This window comes from Strigops habroptila, chromosome 10, assembly GCF_004027225.2.
Source record: "Strigops habroptila isolate Jane chromosome 10, bStrHab1.2.pri, whole genome shotgun sequence".
Lineage (NCBI taxonomy): Eukaryota > Metazoa > Chordata > Aves > Psittaciformes > Psittacidae > Strigops > Strigops habroptila.
The window spans coordinates 16,866,141-16,886,233 of record NC_046359.1 but is presented as its reverse complement, the minus strand read 5'-3'; the positions used below and the strand labels follow the sequence as shown (position 1 = coordinate 16,886,233).

Here is a 20,093-nt window from a genome sequence, read left to right as displayed (position 1 = left end):
ATCAGATAGCAGAATGCAATCTATCCCTACGCTAATTGCTACAAAACGCCAGGAAATTGTAACTGGACTTATCTCAGAAAAAAATACAACAGCAAGTCTCTAGTAAAAATATTTTTTAAAAAAGGAATACATTCCCTCTAGAAAATCTTTGGAGACATATCCTCAGGTTATTTTGTAAGCCACATATTCTAAAATCTTCTATTAGTCCTGCCTGCATCCAGACAAATACATGCAAAATGGTAATCCAGTGGCCAGGTCTGATGGGTTTTCTTTCTGGTTGGTTTGGTTTTTTTAAGGAAGTGCAACTTTTAACATTGGGATGGTTGGGTTTTATTCTGTTATCTCAAATGTGACGTAATTCCATCTTATTACAGCTGCAGAGACACGCAAAAATGCATATAAGCATAGTAAGCATATATGCCCTATATATGGAAGTCATTAAGACTATAATAGAACATTCAATTACAATTAACACACACAAAGTGTTAAATGAAGGGGAATGGCACTTTTTAGGTGTCATGTCAATTTTCAGGTGGCTAACATACTTGTGTATGTGAAAAGCCTTAAATGAAAATAGATGTATTCTGTACCTGAATTCAGCATTACTTTTCTATTTTTTACACACATATAAAAAGAAGAAAAAAAAAAAAATCAAACTAGTATAGGTATATACTGGAGGAAAAGCCCCACAGTCTTGAGGGCCAGGTTTTACTCAGCTGACACTTTTCACATGAAGAAACTCTCCATTAGAAGCTTCTCCCTCATTCACTATAGCCACCTCTAGCTTTCTTAGTACTATTCTCCTTTGCATAACACTAAAAATACTATACATTGTTCTCATTGAAATGCTGCTCAGAGGCAATAATCTGCTTTCAAACAGTAAGTTACACAATACGTGACAAAATTATCATTTAGGAAAGCAGAGATCATGAAGCACATGCAACTTTTACACGGAATCAAGAACCTGCTCTAGATTTATCCACTTGGCAATTCAATACATGATATGTGCAGTTCTTAGTAAACACCCTTATAGACCTACCTGCAATAAAATAATTCAAATTACATCAGAGCCCATTGGGCAATACTCAGAAAGATTAATGCTAGAAGGAAAATGTATTATTGTAGCTTAAATTAAGTTGTAAGCTTTGACTTGTCTTCCTTTGATATATTTGCATTTGTAAACTACTTCAAAAGGAACTGTTAGACTCAGTACTACAAAAACTTCCTAGCACTAAAAATCACAAAATATTTAATTAAGAATAGATACTTTGTTGTTTCTTCTTTGGCAACTTAAATTTGCTGGGTTTTGTTTTTTTTTTTTTTTTTAATCTGTTTTCTCAAATACATGATCTAAGCTAATTTAAAATACTGTAAATACCTTATAGTTAATATTACCTTTAGCTTCAAGTTCCATTTTCTTTTTCTTTGCCCATATGTTATGGTAGTTTTCAGCCATCATTTCAGCCATAGCCTTAGGAAAATTGAGAGGTTAGTGATATGTGTTGCAATGGTTAACCCCCAAGAGGAACAATTTTCTGGGTGATATTAAATAACATGTTTTGTTCTCTGGGAGCTTCAATACAATTACATTGTAATGGTTAACTGAAAACAAGAGTTTTGATCTGAAAACTTAAGATACATAATTTGGGTAGGATGGGTATATGTATAGGAATTAGAAACCTCATGATGAAAAGAAAACTGGTAATATAAAAAAGGAGGAACCACAAAGAGGAGTATAGTCTGGAAAGAGTACTGGGAAGTCAGACGAGGACTTGATTCTTAAAACAAGGCCAGCAAGAACCCCCCGAAGGCTCTAGTAAGGGAAACAAAGAACAGCAAGCCAGAGGACCAAATCAAGACTGTTCCCGCTGGCTGCAGCAGACTGACTGTAAACCCACAGATATAGCCTGGTTGAGGTGGATACTCATTTGAGCACACTGTTAAAACCACCAATCATTTTAGCAGGGACTCCACAGATGCAGCCAAGAGCTGAAGCTTTTCAACATGGACCATGTTTTTTAAAGCAACAGGAGATCAAACAGCAATGATGAAAAGACAAAACACACCTCCCCAAAAACCTAAACCAAACCAAAATAAAAGAAAAAGTAACATCAGGCACAACCAAATTTGTTTAAAATAAACTAGCAGATAATTAAAAAATAAATTGTAAAAAAAGGGTAGGCATATTATTTCTGACTTACGTGTAAGTCTCTGGAAAGAGTGACATTGCTCATGTCAATTGCACGAGGAGTGTAACCATGGGCTGTATCTACAGAGATCTGAATGGCAAACATGCCAAAACAGTGGAGTTATACATGGATTTAATAAGAAGTTAACATTAACAAGATACTGAAATTAATGAAAGAACTTCAGGAAAATGTCACTTGTCTATCTCTAGAGAACAAAAGTATCCTATGTAGCCCAACTGAAAATACATCAAGGGTGGTAAACTTAAGCAAGACTTAAGCAAAGGTTGACGTATTTCATTCCAAAAACAGCCAGCCATCAGACACAAATCTCCCCCATTGAAATGCAAATTTCACTTGACCTCATTTAAGATTTGAGCTCATTTTGGAGAGCGCTATACTAGAGTCGTAATTAAACCTCCTCATTTTCTAGATTATTTTTTTTTCCTCAGCAGGAGAAATCTCAGATAATCTAATTTAATTCAGGCAAAAATAAAACTCCGAATTTTTCAACCCTATTTCCACATGTAGGAATAGACTCTACTAAATACATATCTTTTTCCTTCAGTCTCTTCTCCTCCACTCAGAAAATATCACCATTTTATCATTCTTTCTTTCTACTGCCTAAATTTGACACAGATTTGCTCATGAAATTGACACAAATGCTCAAAGAAGGATAAACAGTGATAGAGATAGGATGCCAAGCCACTCATGCAAGAAACGTGGCTAGAAAAGGGACATTTCTGGGCTTTCCTCAACGGATTCTGTTGTAACAGGTACATTTTTCTTTAGGAAGAACAGCGCCCGGAATTCTGTTCCCGTGCCTCATATTAGTTTCACATGCATTTATATGAGATGTGCAAGGCCTAGGAGTTAAAAGGCCTCCCTTTAAAAAGCAGGTATTTTTAGCAGGTAATAGCACAAAGGAGGTACAAGCAGCACACAGTAAATAATTACTGATAAAGTAATGTTTTCTACAGCAAAAAATTCAAGCATTGTTACATTTACATGAAGGTACTGATTAAATACACTTAAAATTTCTCAGCTGAACCCAGGAAAATGGTATTTTGTGTTTGTGTGAATGAGGCACAACACAGTTTAAACGCAGGCTGAGTATTAATATGATAGTGTATACTGAAATACAGAAATATTTTAGGCTTCAAAAGCTTCTAGTAAATTTATGCAATTTCATTAAAGGAAGACTGTAACTTAGCTACAAAAGCTGTTTTCATATGTTGATATAATTTGAGTCTCATGTAAAGCTATTCATTCTAATAAGCTTCTTATGTTTAGTATATTCAAACATCTCTGTCAGTAAAGTCTTTGAGGCTGGTTATTATAAACACCCAAAGTTGGAAAATTTGGAAGTCATGAATTTTGGACAGCAATTATAGTGTGCAAACCATAATGTGTTAGCCCAAGCATTGAATCAAATAACTTGACACACACATTGTGTTTATAGAGAGTGGAGAAGCAGGTCCAACTGCTCATTTTTCACGGGCATATCACCACTCATATCACCACATGTAAATCATGCAGAGAGCTGAGTGGAGAGAAGAGGCTTAAAGGCATCCACAGTCACCAAATTCCAAAAAATAGCAGGCTAAAATCATATTAATATTCAGTATTAAAGTGTAATCACCAACTGATGTAAATAATTTCCCTAAGTAACATAGTTAACTTTAAATCAAGTGAACAAATACATTCCTATTTCATTTGTTCAGGTTTTTTGAAAATGCTTATTAACATATTACTTTGGAACAGGCAAAGAAAGTTCCAGATTCAGTGAATAGAAATCCAAACCAATCTTGAGTTGCACAATTGCTTGTGAAAAATGCTTTCCCGTTTTTTTTATGCTACAGGTTTATTTCATTGCTTGTAAAATCAAAGATCAAGAGCAGATTTTGCATGCCTTTTTTAAAATAGGTTTTTAATAAAATGGCTCACTTGACTGGTTTGAGATATGCGACGTGTCCGATTGTACAGTGCCATCGAATCTCCCTCTCGTGTTCTTTCAATTCGCCATCCCCATGCCAGCATAGTTTTTAGTGATTCTTTGATTGGCCATCGATAAATTTCTTTCTCCTAGAAGAACGAACATGCAATAGTTGCCTTGTTGATTATGGAGCTGTACAGAACAAAAAATAACTACTGGGCTTTTCCCTGGTTATACTGAGATACAAAGAAATGTACTGAAATCAGCCCTGGCTCGGGATGTTGCAAAGCAAATAAATCATATAAGATGTAAGAGTTTATCATTTCAGAGGTGGGAAGAATAATTCTGGCCCTGCAGGAAGCTGATGATCACAGGGATAACCATGTTAATGGCATGCTCAGATAGGAACTCAAAGGTGGAGTAGTAATTATCAGAAGTAATGCATTTTTTCTGGTATGTGAGAAAAAACAACATAATCACAGAATCTTAAAACAAGTCTCTATTGGAATGGACCTCTGGACATCATCTTCAACCTACTGTTGAAGTCAGATAACTTAAGTGGGCTTATCAAGATTAGGTTATCTAGGGCTTGGCATGTCATGATTTGAATATTTGCAGTTTAGGTGATTTCACCACTTCTCTGAACAACCTATTCCAATGTTTAAGTTGTCAAGGTAAGAGGGATTTCCAGAAAGCCTGATAAGGCAACTTACACAAGCCTCTTGTCTTGTCACTGTGCATTCCTGTGAAGAGAATATATTCATTTTCTCTATAACTAGCATCTAGGTACTGTGAAACCAAAATTATATCCCCATCAGCTTTCTCTTCTTTAAGCTGAACAAACCTAGTTCCTTCAGCCTTGCTTCATTTTTCGTTTTCCAGCCTTCTAATCATCTTTGTGGCCCTCTCCTGGAGACCAGACAAAGCCTAAACTTAAGTCTTCACTAAGCAAGTAGCCATACATACATGACTTTCCCGTAAAAGTGTACTGGCAATAAGACACTTCAGTTCCACTGTAAGTTATGCCATGAGTGGCCTATTTATCGTACAATAAAATCTTTCTATCTCTTTTTGAGAGAGACTGTGAGGCAGGCAACAATCACTTATTGGCTGATGTGTATTCTAAATAATTTTTTTTAAAGTAATGTAAACACAAGATGATATTTTCATAGTGAACGAAGAAATTTTTCAATCACCATGGATCAAGAATGAACAAACTCCTTACCTTTTCAGACAGTAACTTATATTGCTTCATTAATGGTTGCACTTTTGCAGATTCAGAATAGGTTTCACCATATGTCCATCCATTGGCAAACTGGAAACAGTAATGATGAAAGGAAAAAAATGGGGAAAAGCAAAAAAATTCTGAAATATCATATTTTAATTGGTACAAAGGAACTGAACAATGCTTCTGCAGAACTGTTCCCTTAAAAATTTCTTTCTACTATTTCCTCAACATTTTCTCAACCAACATTTATATTATCTACACGAAATGAATGTAGCATTCCTTCTTTTTGAAAATTAATGATTACACAAAGCTAAAATTTCAACACTTTTTTTTCTTTTTTATATTTATATAGAGCAGAATACTATGCTACAGTTGAGGAACTATTTTTAATACTGGACACATAAACTACACAAAGGAATAAAAACCTTAGAGAGGTTTTTTAGTTAAAAAAACTGAAATTTCAATTCAATAAAACTTAAACAATTAGCAACTATACTTACTCAAAAGTCAATGATAAAAACAATTAATATTTTTAAATACTTATGTGCACTTACTGAACTTCCCCCCCCCAATGCATTTGTCCTCGGTTCAAGAAAATACAGGCTTATATCTTACCTACATACCAATTTGTAGCATTATGAAAAGTAATAATATTCAAAGTAAAATATTTTAAAGATGAAATGGATTCAAATAAAAATTCTGATTAACAGGAATATAGATTTTACCTTTTCCATTGACCATTTGTCATGAGAGTGTTCTGCATATTTGTTAATGAAATATTCTAGCTTTTCGGGGATTGTAATGCTGAAAGTGAAGAGAAAAATGGTCATTATATCACACATGCTAAAATGTGAATGCTTTTGTTTCAAATAAAACTTTCAAATAAATAATTAGTAGTGCATACATCCATTCAAAGCATTTTACTGTGGTCTGTTTCCTCACATACAGTTTGCCCTAAACTCCAGTTAAATCAAGGAAATCTGAGTTAGTTGATGAGCACTGAATGAGAACTATGGCTGTTGTAGGAATTTTACTTATTTGACATGTGTGCAGGGAAAAAATCAATATTGATACCAAGCACTTATGCTTTTTGTCACATATTTCTAATATTCATTTTCTTAAGATTAAAGATGTAACAATGATCCATAATTTCAGAAATACAGCGGTGACTTACTGAACCGTTCATTATAAACTAAGTGTGCTAACAGTCCTTTTGAAACACATAATGTATTTTATATATTCCTATAAATTTTATTATATTCCTGAAGCACTATAACTTAAGACAACTCAGAAGTTACATGCGCAAGGCTTTATTTTCCAACACCCCAGTGAATATCAAAAATATTAAAATCCTTATTCAAAATAGAAAATAAACACTAGCCTTTCAACAGGTGTACAAGACAGTGCAGAAGTTAAGGTTTCTTCAGCAGTAAAGGAAAAGCAGCTATCCTTAACTGTCAAACAAGCACTAGATACAGAATCCTCTTCCAAAAATAATTTATAAAATATCAGTATTTTTCTGCATCTGAAACAATTGCTTCTTGATCACTTATGAAATAGCAAAATCTTCCCTCCTAAGACAAAGAATTTTAACAGCAGAGGTGTCATAGTGCCATCTACTGTAAAGTACAAGAGTCTGTTTTTAATCTTCAGTTACAGGGTGGGGAAAACGCAGAAACAGAAACCAAAACTGTGTCAGAGTTACAGTTTGCAGGAGCCTAACCACACACAAAGGTCAGAAAATATTCATCCATCATGGTCATCAGGTTTTTTTACTGTTTGAAAGCGTGTATTTGAGGGGAACTCTACTAATGGTATAATGATATAATGCATTTCAGAAATGCAAGTACAATAAGGTCCTATTATCTACAGCTTCATATAAATAGGTCCAGGACTAGTAAGCAACGTGATGCAGGATCTTCATATTAAAATGATAGGTTGGAAGTGACACTGATAAAAGTAGTGCTTTCTTTGTCTTGAATCATCACAGAACTGTTGACTCCTATCGCAATGAGGTGACTGATGATTTAGATAATGTTACACAATATTTTCTGAGTTTTTGGAATATATTCTGGCTATCTGCAATTTTCCACTGAAAGGACACCAGATGAAATCATCTTTAATTAGTTACATGACAGTATGCTATCCTTACTAAATTCTGTTAAATCTTCATATATCTTAAATACATCTTAAGACATGAATTTTAATGGTCACTGGTGTACAGCATAGATTATGGCTTTTACTGCCATATTTCAATGTGCATACATATACAAGCATGCTGTAACAAAGTTATCAATCTATTGACAGCATTCTGTGTTCTGAATGTTAATAAAGACAGAAAGCTCACAAAGGTAATTGAAGCAAATGTCTCAAGTGGCATTTTTCAAGATATATTGCATAACCACACTGCTGTTAACATTATTCTGTACAAAGGAGAATGGGGCGCTGGCTATAGTCAGAAATCAGGACAGAAAAATCCCATTCAGATATGTGTTTTATTTGGCTAATGTACTTAAAAGAGCATGGTCAGAGCCTGACAGCCTAAAGGAAATGAAGATTTTTCCACCCAATTCCCCACAATTCATAGTAAAAAGAGATTATATGAATGTATGATCATCATAATTTTCTGCAAGTACATTGTCATTCACACACACTCGAATCAGCGTCTTGGCATATGTTAGTAATGACAGGCATGACGTAGACTAGTCTACTTTTTCTGCTCCTAAAAACATGCTGGTTTGTTTGCAGCAGACATACCAGGGTAACTAACTGGACAGTTCTATCTTCAGGCTGAAAATGTTTAGGCATTTAAAATGTTCTAGGTTGACCAAGAAATTAGTTATGTAACTGGATATTTGTTGCTTTAAGTATTTAAAATAACATGTAAATAAAAATTCATTTCTATTTTATATAGAAGATAAGCACCCAGAAAAGAACAAAAGCTCACATTAAAAGAGACTCCATCCCTCTTTTACACATTCATGATAAAATAAACAAACCCTAGGTGCAACAAAATAATTCCTTACTTTGATGTATCAACAGGTTGAGGATTAAAGTTCCCATCTGAATCCATTGAAGACTGTTTTTCCATCATATTGACATAATTTGATTCCATATAGTCTGGAGGCAAGGCCCCTGCAACTGCACTCAAACAAGGCAAAGCCAGTTTGAACAGCTCTTGTTCATACTTCTGTGGAACACACAGGGGACAGAAAGTGAGTGGTGAATGGACGCTATCAATATCACTGCTAAAACTGATATAGCTGTACATGAAACAAGCAACCACAGAATGGCTTTCTTATGCAGTGGGAAATTGAATTTTACTTTGAAAATCAAGGAAACTGACTGACCAAAGCATATTATACGCTATAGATTAAGCTTCCCTCAAATGTCTGGGAAGAGAACATAGCACAGGAATATGCATAGCATTTCTAAATACCTAGATTTGAAATTAAACTCCTTTCAATCATGTTGGTTAAAAATACACAGAATTAACAATAAATACATACAAAGGTGTACTATCAAGCTTTTGTCCAACACAGAATTGATTCAAGTATGATAAAACTACAACTACTAAGCAAAGGACTATGCTCTTGGTTTAAATATAATGTGCGAGGTAGAAAAGTGCAGCTCTCATTCAACCGCCGATGCTTGAATTTGGTTTTAAGGCACTAAAGTGCAGCTGACCTCTACAGATACACCTCAAAATTACTTCTTTAGCTATATAGGGGCTTTTAAAGAGCAGACAAAATGGTATACCTATGTTAAAGTGGAAGCTAGAAGAGGAAGATTTAAATTTACTAAAGCCCATATTTTTCCCTTTAAAGTGGATAATATAGTGTTGCTAAAAGATGGGTAAAAATGACAGATAAAAGAAAAAAGTTTATATAGTAAGGCTTTTAAAGTAGTAGATGGATATTAAAATGACTTACCTTTTGAGACAAAGCATCAAAAATACCCCAGAACAACTTTCTGGATAAATGAAGTTCTTCTTCTGAAGCAGCGCCAAAGTTACCCCATCCACCCGGCAAACAATAATACTTCCAGCATCTTTCATAATGATTTGTCAGCAACTACAACAGAACATATTTTGGAAGCAAATAAAATATAGCTGTTGATGTAGTTCCATTCTGGCACTCAACCATTACACAGATACTGCCAGAAAAAATTTCTGACTTTTTGTCAAGAAGCCATGTTTTGTATCTGTTCTTTAAATCACTGGTGGATATACACACAGAATGAGCAGTTCTTTCTTTTAATATTAGTGGCATGTGCAAAACACATATTAGGTAATGACAGGATACTTTTCCCCAACGCCACAAGGACTCTTGACAGCTCTGCTGAACCAAGAATTTACCTCCATCTGTGTGCCAGTCTTCCAAACACTGCTGTTTGGTATGTAAGACATTAGAACCATGATTTCGCCTAGTTCTTAGTTATTATTTACATGTCTAAGAGCTATTCACCAATAACTCCCAGTGTGACTCATTTCTTGTCTGAGTTGTAAAACCTGCTATCAGTCTACCCTCCTGCCCTCTATTTACAATTGGCAGAGGACCTTTATCCTCTCTCCCTTTCTTTCATTAAATACACATTTGAGGGATATTTTCTTCTTAAGTGGCTACAATATTTCAGATTATCAGGGATTCAAACGGTGCAAGGACCTGCTACTGGGTATTTGCCAAACTAAAACATTATAAATTTTACACTAATGTGTCCTCTATGTCCCTGAATAACAGAGAAGAAGAAAAATTAGTTGTGCATCTGTCAGTAAAGGCCATCCCAAACAAAAAAATGCTGGCAATAGCAAAGTAAAAAACCCAGTCCTCCTCAGAGGCAGATTTCCCTAAGGCACAGATAGATCTTGCTAAAAAAATTTGGCTGGAATTTTAATTCAGACTTTATTTTCACAGTTCTTCAGAGAAGAGAATTGTTTCAACATCACTTTACAAAACATGTTGGCAAAATATTGTAAGTCACATTCAGTAAAGATTCCCTTCCTTCAGCGAGAACAAATGCCAAGATGGAAAAAATGCAGATATTCTTAACTTAAATGTGCAGAAATAAACACGGGGAGGGGGGAAACACCAAAAAAAAAAAAAAACCCCATGAAAACAAAACTCTGATTTGTAGAAGAGAAGATTTTGTTAACCAAAACTATAACCTCAATACCTTGCAGTTGTTATACTTTTCATGCATCAGAAAAAAAGATGCAATCTATATAATGCATTTATATATCTTCAGATTTAAGTAATCTATTCTTATCCATTCACTATTTAAATTGTCAGATTATTAAAGAAAAAACAGAGATAAGAACTTACATGCATATACAATGTAAAAAGACAGAAGTTTTATCATTCATGTAGAACCAGAGGTGTCTCAGAAATATGGACTCCAAGAGTCTAAGATACATTTGAAAATGTTTATTTCAAAGTAAATTCTGCTACACAATGGCCAGGCTTCAGGTTTGCTTTTGGACAACATGTGAGTGCTAATATATATATTTTTTAAATCTAGCCAAGAGAAAAGGTAGTTTTACTACCTCCATGTAAGTATTTTCTGTTGCATTTTGTTATAAGGATAACTTATAACTAAGTTAGTTATAACTAAAATAAACTTTTACCTTAAGAGGCATCTTTGCATGTTCATTTAATAGAGGAACATCAAACACTAGTCTTCTCAGCAAATGCTGCATCATGGAGGGCCGCAACTGCCTAAAAGCAGACAAGCCATTTCAAAAAGGGTGTATCAACATAGTTTTGTGTAAATAATAAATACATTAATGCAACCTGTTAGTTGTATGCCATTAAAATTCTTCATATTCCTAAAGTAATAAGATTTTGCTCATGGCACTAAAAAAACTTGTCCAAAAGAAAACAAACAAGTGCATACCAAAGAGTATCTTCTGAAGAAGCTGCAAAACAAATGCTTTAAAGAAGCAGAGAAAATATCTGATCTATAGACGATCAGGAAAAACACTAATGATTTTTGATATTGTGTATTATGATCATCATGCTCTTCAGAAAAGGCTATAATGTTAATTTCTTGAAATGTATCTCAATGGCTCTTAAAAATATCCTAGAAACTAAGAAAGACTTAAGAATGGTAACTTGTTAGACGTACTACACAAGACATGCAACAGTGGGCAGCAACTGGAAGGACAGAAGAAATATGTATAGCATCTATGTTAGAATGGCATGGACAGATAAATAACCAACACTGGTCTATTTTATTGATTTTTATCAAGGTGTTATATACATATCTATGTCAAAATGATATATTTTATTAAAAAAAATGCCATACAGTACTTCTTTACAGTACTGTAATATAAATTTCTGCCATTTCTGAACACATTTCCACATAACGCAAAAAAATTTATGGTGAAATATTAAAAGAAAAAACCTCTGGTGATTTGAAAGCCTAAATGCTAACTTCAATTAAAAATTTAATTCAAAAGTGCCTCGTCAACTTCTGATAATTGAGCCTGTAGGCTTATAAAAAAAAAATTGGATAATAATCAACTGCTTTTGAGACTGATAATGCTCACAAAAAATTTTGTCTTATACGTGTCAATAATGAGGTATAACAATACTAGTCATTGATTAGGATTTCAAATGTAATGCAACATAAACAAACATCTCAAACTGTATAATCTCCCGATCATCAACCATACTGTCAATCTGTACAGCTTAAAATATTTAAATGGCACTTCAGTGTATACACAATTCTACATTTCCAGAGCTTTGTCTTTTTGTAGTATGTTCTTATAGTTAATCACCAAGTATTTTACGTAAAAAACTTGGTGACATCAAAATAACTGAGAACTGCATATGACTGATTTAGTGATTTATAAAGCTGCAAACTGAATACAGAACATTTAAAAATATCACAATGATCTGCCAGAAGAAAAAAAAAAAAAAAAAGAGAAAGAAGAAACCACCTTAATTATGCTACTGGTGGCATAGTGCTGCATGCCTGTATTACAAATATCATAGGTTACTTAATCAATTAGCATTCCTGCACAGCCAGAAGTATTATCTTACCCACAGATAGACAGCAAACACTCTTCGATAGAATCTCGCTGAGCTTTGGTAAGAGAGCATCCCTTTGAGAGTCTGTACACAGTATGTAATAAGGAATCGATGAGAGATGCGTGGTGCTCTGTGCCAGCAAAAAGAGGAGCACATCTGGTCAACAGAGGCAAGACTGCTGTGCAAAGGTATCGATTCAGAGCCAATGCCATATCTGTAGCACTTAAAGCAGCCTACAAATTAAATTGGACAGAAATTAGATTTGTCTCATCGATGCTGTTACAAATGAAAAGAACTTGTTTTTCATTTGTAGTAATTAGATAGAGGAAAATTTCCAAAACACACAAATGAGTATTTGATATCTACTGGGAGCTGGATGCCTAGCTTCTTTTCCTGCTTTCTAAAGTCTCACAGAGGGCTTTTGGTTTGTTTTGTTTTTAATGAACAGAAATATAAATACTAAAGGTAGCCATTCAAATACCAAACAATTTGCAAGACTATACTAAAGGATGTCACAGTTGCTTAACAAAACACTCCAAAATCAGGTGATACCAGTCAAGTCTGCATTTACAAAACTCAATATGTTTGTTACAACCAAGCCCAAGTTCCAAGCGGGGAAAAAATTCTCATCTGCTCTTTCTTAAACAAAACAACAGCATAATTACTTTCAGAAAATGTTAACATAAAAGGTTAAATAGGGAAATCAAAGTTCATGTCTTAGTACTCAAACAAGCTCTCTCAATCTGATCCTTCTGGACCAAGACAGCTAATTAAAATTCGATGGGAATAAGACTCCTAGAAAAAAGGGCAGCAATATTGAGGAGGAACTAAACCAAAGTTTTAATGATTTCCTAAACAACAATGTAGGTGTCCCTAACAAATGCATAGGGATGAACAATTCCTGTATGTCTCTGGAAAGAGGCTCTCAGTTACATGGTTCATTGGCAGCTTATCAGATTTTTTTTTTCCATAGCGCAAGCTCAGAAAATCTGGGGCACGCACAGTATCTCTCATGTGTATGGGTACCAATGGGGGCTCTTATTAAGTGAGCATCATGCTGGAAAATGCTTCTTCACTGTTCTTCAAGTATTCCCAAAGCTCAGCAGCAACAGGCAGCTCATCCAGCATTCAAAAAATGCAGAAGACACCATGAAGAAATAAATGATGAGGTTTTGAGGGGATGAAAAATGCTGCAGCGTTTAGTAAGATAATGGAACTGAAATAACAACCTACTTAGACACCTTACCGTATCTAAAGAAGCAGCAGCACGAAGATCTGGCAGAAAGCCAACTTCAAGAAGGTGCAGAAGAAAATCCTGGTCCTCAATTCCATAGACCCTGTCAAGGAACAAAACCATGGCTGCCTTGTGATCTGGGCAAAACCCCGCAGACATGTCAGGTTCCACCACAGTACCATCTAAAAGGAAGAAATAAGACTTCAATGACAAGGATCATCTTTCACCAGCAGACATGCTACTACTTGTCAGAGGTTTTGACTCTCTGTTAATATCTAAGCATTTCCCCATGGTTTTGTTACACAAAGGAAACATATTTGTAGTCAACTGAAAAAGAATGCGTAAGGCAAATTTTACCCAGATAGACTTCAACGTCCATACATGCTTTTCTGTTCATATTTTATAGGGATTCTTATCAGTTGATATTCTTAACATGGTAAGCACCCCAAACATACTAATTCATCTACAGAACTGCCTAGTTCTTAGAAGAAGCAGACAGAAAGTAAAAAATACAATTCTGCATAGCATAGCTGTAATATATGACAATTAATTAAGATTGTGCTAAAAAAATCCTCCATATCTGAAAACTGCTGACAACAATTCGGACAATTGCTGTCCAAATCAGACAGCAATTCATTGAAATATTTTTAAATTCTGATACTTTCATTTCCAAAACTAAACAATTATGTGTCTATGAGCTGTACTCTGTGCTTCTGAGATATCACCTATAGATCTATCATGATTTGGAATAAATAATGATGTAATAGAATGATTTTTTTTTTTTTTCATTCTTCTACTGTAACTTATTGGGCATTCCTGTGCTGTAAGTCCCTAGATGATCGGTGTTGCAATTATAATGTACTCTCTCCAGATACCCCAAAAAGCAGATATACCTCCTTTCCCTTTTATACTGATGCTCACATAGCTCCCACTATTGCAACTAATTCTACCTAGGCAGAAAACACAAAGAAATGCATCTGCATATGTATGTCACACCTATAACTTCACCATAGTTGCTGAAGAACAACTCTGGTGTCTTAGAAAGATCTGCTAGAAACAATTGATAGGGTTAGAACAGCAAAAGCTAAGGATTATGTTATCAAGAAAAGAGAAAAATAGAAAGTATGCATTTTAGATTTCTTTTTAAAGTTGTAACAGATTTTCATGATTCAATTTAAATTAATGGGATTTACATCAGTGATTTAAGAGTACATAGAATTATTGCTTACAGCATGGAGAAAAGTTTATGAAGTATGTTTGAAATACACAATTTCTCTTCTAATTCACATAATAGTTTAATTTCTATGACGTTTTTAAATACCAAGAGAAGCATGAGTACCAATATGTCATTAAATTACAAAACATAAGAATAGGATGGGAGAAAAAGAAGTCGAATAATCATTTTACCTTTAGCTATAGTTGGCATGTGGAAAGGAATACTAATTACTCCCACCAAATCTTCCAGTGGAATTAAAGACCGTAGAATTGATCTGATTCTAATGGCCTCCCCTTTACCAGCATGGATTAGCTAAGAAAAAGACAAATAAAAAATTAACAAGGTCTTCTTTTTACCTTTTATATGTGTCCATGTTCTGAAAACTTCCTGAAAGAGACACACAAGAACGACTGCTCTCAAAATCACATTATAATTTATACTGTAAATTTCAGACAATCAGTATTTATTTGTTGTATTTTGGATGCAAAGTCCAGAAATCCAGATGTTTGAGTATTGAATAAGATTAAGCCCATTTTCATAATGGAATGTTGGGTAAAACAGGTGAACAAAAGCATGAAGAAAGTAGCTCATGGAAGGAGGGGAAGAGGAGAGCAAAAGCAGATTTTCATTTGATGAACACAAGTTTTTCTGTCCTGGACGAATTATAACACTTTCAGGTATCCCAGGTTTTTTACTTTTGTTTTTAAAAAGGCAGTGAGACAGAGAGTAAACAAATGTTCATATTCTGACCTTATTATATGGGTATCTCACTCCTTTCTCCAGTTATCAATCTCTGCACAAATCTGATACTGAGCTATACTGATCTGTATTAATTAAGGCACACTTCAGTGTGAAATGAGAAAGTATGAAGAACTAAGAATTTCTGAAGAACAGGAAGATATTTTGAATCATAAAGAACAAATATTTTCAACTAGATTCAAGCTCTTAGGAGCTAAGTGGTAAGGGTTTGGTTTTTATAGCGTCTAATTCTTTGTATCTAATGGCTGAAAATGACATCTTACCTTTGAGATGGTTTGCTGGTGTGAAGGAAGATATTGATGTGTATGTCTAGGGACAATGTTTATTCTCACATTTTAGATTAATGTCCTATAATATTTACTCTTTTATATGCAATTTAAACAGTATGTTTATATCAGTATATGAAGAGAATAAAAACATGGTTTTAAAAAAAATTAATCACTCCATCACAACAAATAGGGAAAGTTGAGGAGTTTGATTGTCCTAATGGACAACCAAACAATATTCATTACAAAATGTTGTTGAAGACCAACCATAGTAAACAGTAATAAGAAAAACAATGGAATAATTCCTTTAAAAAGACCAGCCTCAGAACAATCTACAGAAATTCCTTGCAAATTAGCAGATGAACACATTATTTACATTAAAATACTATGCAGTCATACCACTGCTTTAATACCTGATAATATGTTCGTGTGAAAAAGCCAAGCAGCAAACCACCAAACAGGCAGTAAAACAACTAAGCCTTTACTTGCCAATGCATGAAGACATTAAACTTACGTGCATTTCAGGGGCACAACGTCCCAAGAGATCAATCAAAGCAGCATAAAAAGTCATGATTGCATTTCCCATGTGAATAGTGTCATCTTCTTGTTCTTCCATTTCACTGTAGTTAGTTAGAATGTTAAAACAATTAAAAGACTAAAAAACACAAGAAAGTTTTTACATCAGCAATAAGAAGAAAATCTGCTCATGGGTGTAAGAGCTTACACCAGTAACTTCCTGTTAACTGGTGGACTTTTATTAGAATAACACAGAATGGAATGTGTCCCTAAAAGACTGCAGTGACATCTGCTTTGTTACCATTTATCTGTCTCATTTTGCAGCAGGGGATTGATTCTTAACTGACTGGCAAAGAACAAACAGAATTCTAAAGAGGATTTAATATTTAGAGTTACTTAACAGGGCAAAGGAAGCACTATTTGGTAGAAGATTTATCTCTACTCTCCACAGAATCCTAGGAAGAATCTAGCTGATAATTCACATATTAAACAAACAAGTCATTTCACAACTAAGATTAAAAAAACACAAATAAACAAAGATTATGGAAATGAAAGCAGTTCCACTGCACCTACAGGGTTTTACTAGATCCATTACTTGGGGAAGGTCCATCTCTTGTTGGATCTTCTGATATTTGTATTGCTTCCTCCATGGCAGCAAGCAAACCATCGCCTCCTTCTCCTCTTAGAGCTGGACCAAAACATTCAGGTCGACGGATAAGCAGTCTGACTACAACATTAGCATTCTCCTCCACACTCTCTCCTACCACACAGAAAAAATACCCGTATTTAAGATTATATCAAGAGTTCTGAAATATAATTTAAAAAAAAAGATATACAAAAGAGCATCAGTATATACTTTTAACTACAAGGAAGTTTAAATATCATGACACAGTCACATAAACACACAAAAATACTCCTCCAATATTGTAACAAAAGCTACGAAACAAAACATGTGATTTAATTAAAAAATTAAATAGGGCCAAAGAAGTAACTACGTACTAAAGGATGTTTAAAGCATAACTGAAGATACAGATTTGTAGTACAGACTCACAGCCAAGTAAGAGAGTTAATGAGGGGACCAACATAGCTGCTAAACCCTAAAACTGGACTATCTAAATCTTCATCAAAAGATTGGGGACTTGTACTATGTCTAGCATGAGTTTTATTGTAAAAAGATTTAGAAATCTGCCTTCCAATGGAGATGTGGGCATTTCAAAGACTACAGCTGGATCTAAAAAATTGGGTATAGGCTCGTAGGACCCTATATGACTTGTGAAATAGGCATCTAAGTTACTGCTTGCCTTGAATAATTCTACTCTTTCTGTAAATTGTCCTTTAAATTTACAGTAACTTACCAAGTTGACTTGTATTCTATTTTAAATAACAAACTTACTTGACCATTAGAGGAAGTTAAAAAATTTCTAGGCTCCTACTCTACCATTGCAAAAAACAGCAAAACGAAGAAAATCCAAATATCGCTCTCCTTCAACTGGATTCCATCCGATGTCTGGATAGCCTTTAGAAATCAACAAAGGACAACTCTGCAATCCACACCCAGCCAAGTAGCGAACCACCTGAAAACAAGATGAAAAAGATACTAATTGCAAAAAAGACGTATAGTTTCAAAGAGAAGCATCCTCATATATTGTCTTGGATATGGTGCCCACATTCTATTATCCCCAACAAAATCATACAGTACTTTGGGCAAATCAGAAGAGCAGCCTCTTTCTCAGTTCACTTTCTCAGTCTTTTCCTACTTCTGCCATGAACTGAAAGGCTGTTTTTACCTCAATTCAATTTTTCCTCCCTCTAAATCACTGCTTTGCTATACCTCATTTCTCTGGCAATCCTAAGTGTTACAAATTAGTGAATTGTAATTTCCCCCCAACTACACACTATCTGCATTTGAAAACACATCTTCTCATGTAACTCACAGGCCTAGTCTTTGATTTTAACCTTTTCTTTTCACTCTTTTTCTTCCTTTATTTTTAAACATGCAGCACTAAAACTCCCTGTAATCCAGACCTAGTCTCAATAGTAGTTTTCAGTTTGCCCTCTCCTTTCTGAATTGTAAGAATTGTAAACATTCAACTGGTTCAGACATCTTTTAGCTGACAATTCATAAGAACGGTAAGTTTAAAAATAACCTTTTAAACAAACATAGTCCATCTAATTATTCCAAGAAAGGCTCATCTACACTTACATTACTCCTGACAGATGCTTTCCTACAAAGGTTATAGCATCTCCAAAATTGGAGGTCTTCAAGAACAAATTGGGAAATGTATTAACTGTCTTACTTCCCATTAGAACGTGTTTTCTAGTGCCTATCTTAAATTTGTCTTTCCATTATTTAAGTTGCTTTTCTTATCCACTACTGATATAGTAACTATTATTCTATTCCTTACTGCAGCAGCAATTTACATATTCTACACAACTGTCACATGCTCTCAGGAGTTTTTTATTCTTCAGTCTAATTAATCACAACTCCTTCAACCTTATCTGAAGCAGGAACGTTAAGAAAAAATACAAATAGATATCTCTATGAAAATTTCTTGTTTATTGTAACAAGTTGTCACAAGACTTCTGATAACCACTACTGCATTATGCCACCACTGCATGTCACCATCAAGACAGAACAACAAAGACTTTGGCAATGAAATTTTGTTGGGTATGGACTCCATTAATTCAAAAGTAAGAGCTGCCCTTGAGGAAATTCCTTTTGGTTACGCCTGTGTATGTAATACCCATAAACTCAGTTCAACTATCCAGATCACCAGCAGAAAGAACAATCAATCAGATTCTAATAGTGTTCCTCTGACAGGTACCTAAACCTCCCATATAATTCTTAGAATCTCGGATTTTGATTACTCCAGCAAACGGGAATCGTCCCCTCTCTACAGGGGGGAAAAAACATGCTTAATGAAGAAGCTACCAACCTTCTCCAGATCAGGCTCCCTTAACGCTAACGCAAGTTCATTGTTATCCATCACAGAGGCTGCTGCAACATCTAAAGGAGTTGATCCTCGCATAGAGGGAGAGGCTGTTAAAACAACATTTAACTTCAACACCAGCTTAATAAAAACCCAACAAATTCCCAGTAAATACAGTAACTATCTTTTAAAATAAAATACAAAATTTTGTCATTAGTTAGCACATGATTATAAGCATATCATTTATACCACTTCAAATGATTGTGCGCTCGCATGAAATTTGACACTGATATGAAATCAAAATGTAACGTACATGCCCAAGCTAGAAACAACTTTTCTTACACACTCATTCTCACTTACTCTCATCACATACTTTGTTTTAAGATCTCATTCTTTCTAATTCTTCTAACTGACACAACTTTGTTTTGAGGAAAAGATAGCAGGTACTTTATATCTAACACACTGACATTTTAGCAAATATACTGATATAGACAATACCTTTAAAATATAAGATTACATGTTTTCTATTTCTTTAAAAAGTGGCAGTAATTATAGCATTAGAAAAAGCTAAGGTTTTCATATTAACACTCCAAATACATTTGATTCAGGCACTTTCTCTTCAAAATGTTTTTCAGTTTATGCTTCTGTCCTCTACTTATACATTAATAAGGAATTCGTGATCATGTAAAAAAGAATACTGCGATGATACTAAATAACTATATACTCTCAATCCCAAGTAAATAAAGGATAAATGTATTTCCTCTATAACACCTCACCCTAGGCGGGGGGAG

General features: G+C 34.5%; 1 protein-coding gene across 7 annotated transcripts in view; it reads right to left on the bottom strand.

The window, feature by feature from the left end:
- The window catches only part of RYR2 (ryanodine receptor 2), a 375,228-nt gene that overhangs the window by 100,789 nt on the left and 254,346 nt on the right, over positions 1-20,093 (bottom strand). For 4 of the 7 annotated variants that reach the window (XM_030499610.1, XM_030499611.1, XM_030499615.1 and 1 more), the window contains 16 exons: positions 19,309-19,412; positions 17,811-17,946; positions 16,946-17,132; positions 16,371-16,476; positions 15,023-15,143; positions 13,628-13,797; positions 12,394-12,614; positions 10,974-11,064; positions 9,283-9,423; positions 8,377-8,540; positions 6,076-6,154; positions 5,348-5,437; positions 4,836-4,865; positions 4,134-4,271; positions 2,202-2,279; positions 1,396-1,471 (listed from right to left, as the gene is read on the bottom strand). In XM_030499610.1, coding sequence (XP_030355470.1) covers positions 1,396-1,471; positions 2,202-2,279; positions 4,134-4,271; positions 4,836-4,865; positions 5,348-5,437; positions 6,076-6,154; positions 8,377-8,540; positions 9,283-9,423; positions 10,974-11,064; positions 12,394-12,614; positions 13,628-13,797; positions 15,023-15,143; positions 16,371-16,476; positions 16,946-17,132; positions 17,811-17,946; positions 19,309-19,412 — 1,932 coding nt within the window. The remainder of the gene's footprint in view (positions 1-1,395; positions 1,472-2,201; positions 2,280-4,133; positions 4,272-4,835; positions 4,866-5,347; positions 5,438-6,075; positions 6,155-8,376; positions 8,541-9,282; positions 9,424-10,973; positions 11,065-12,393; positions 12,615-13,627; positions 13,798-15,022; positions 15,144-16,370; positions 16,477-16,945; positions 17,133-17,810; positions 17,947-19,308; positions 19,413-20,093) is intronic. The other 3 variants (XM_030499612.1, XM_030499613.1, XM_030499617.1) reach the window with 1 other exon arrangement.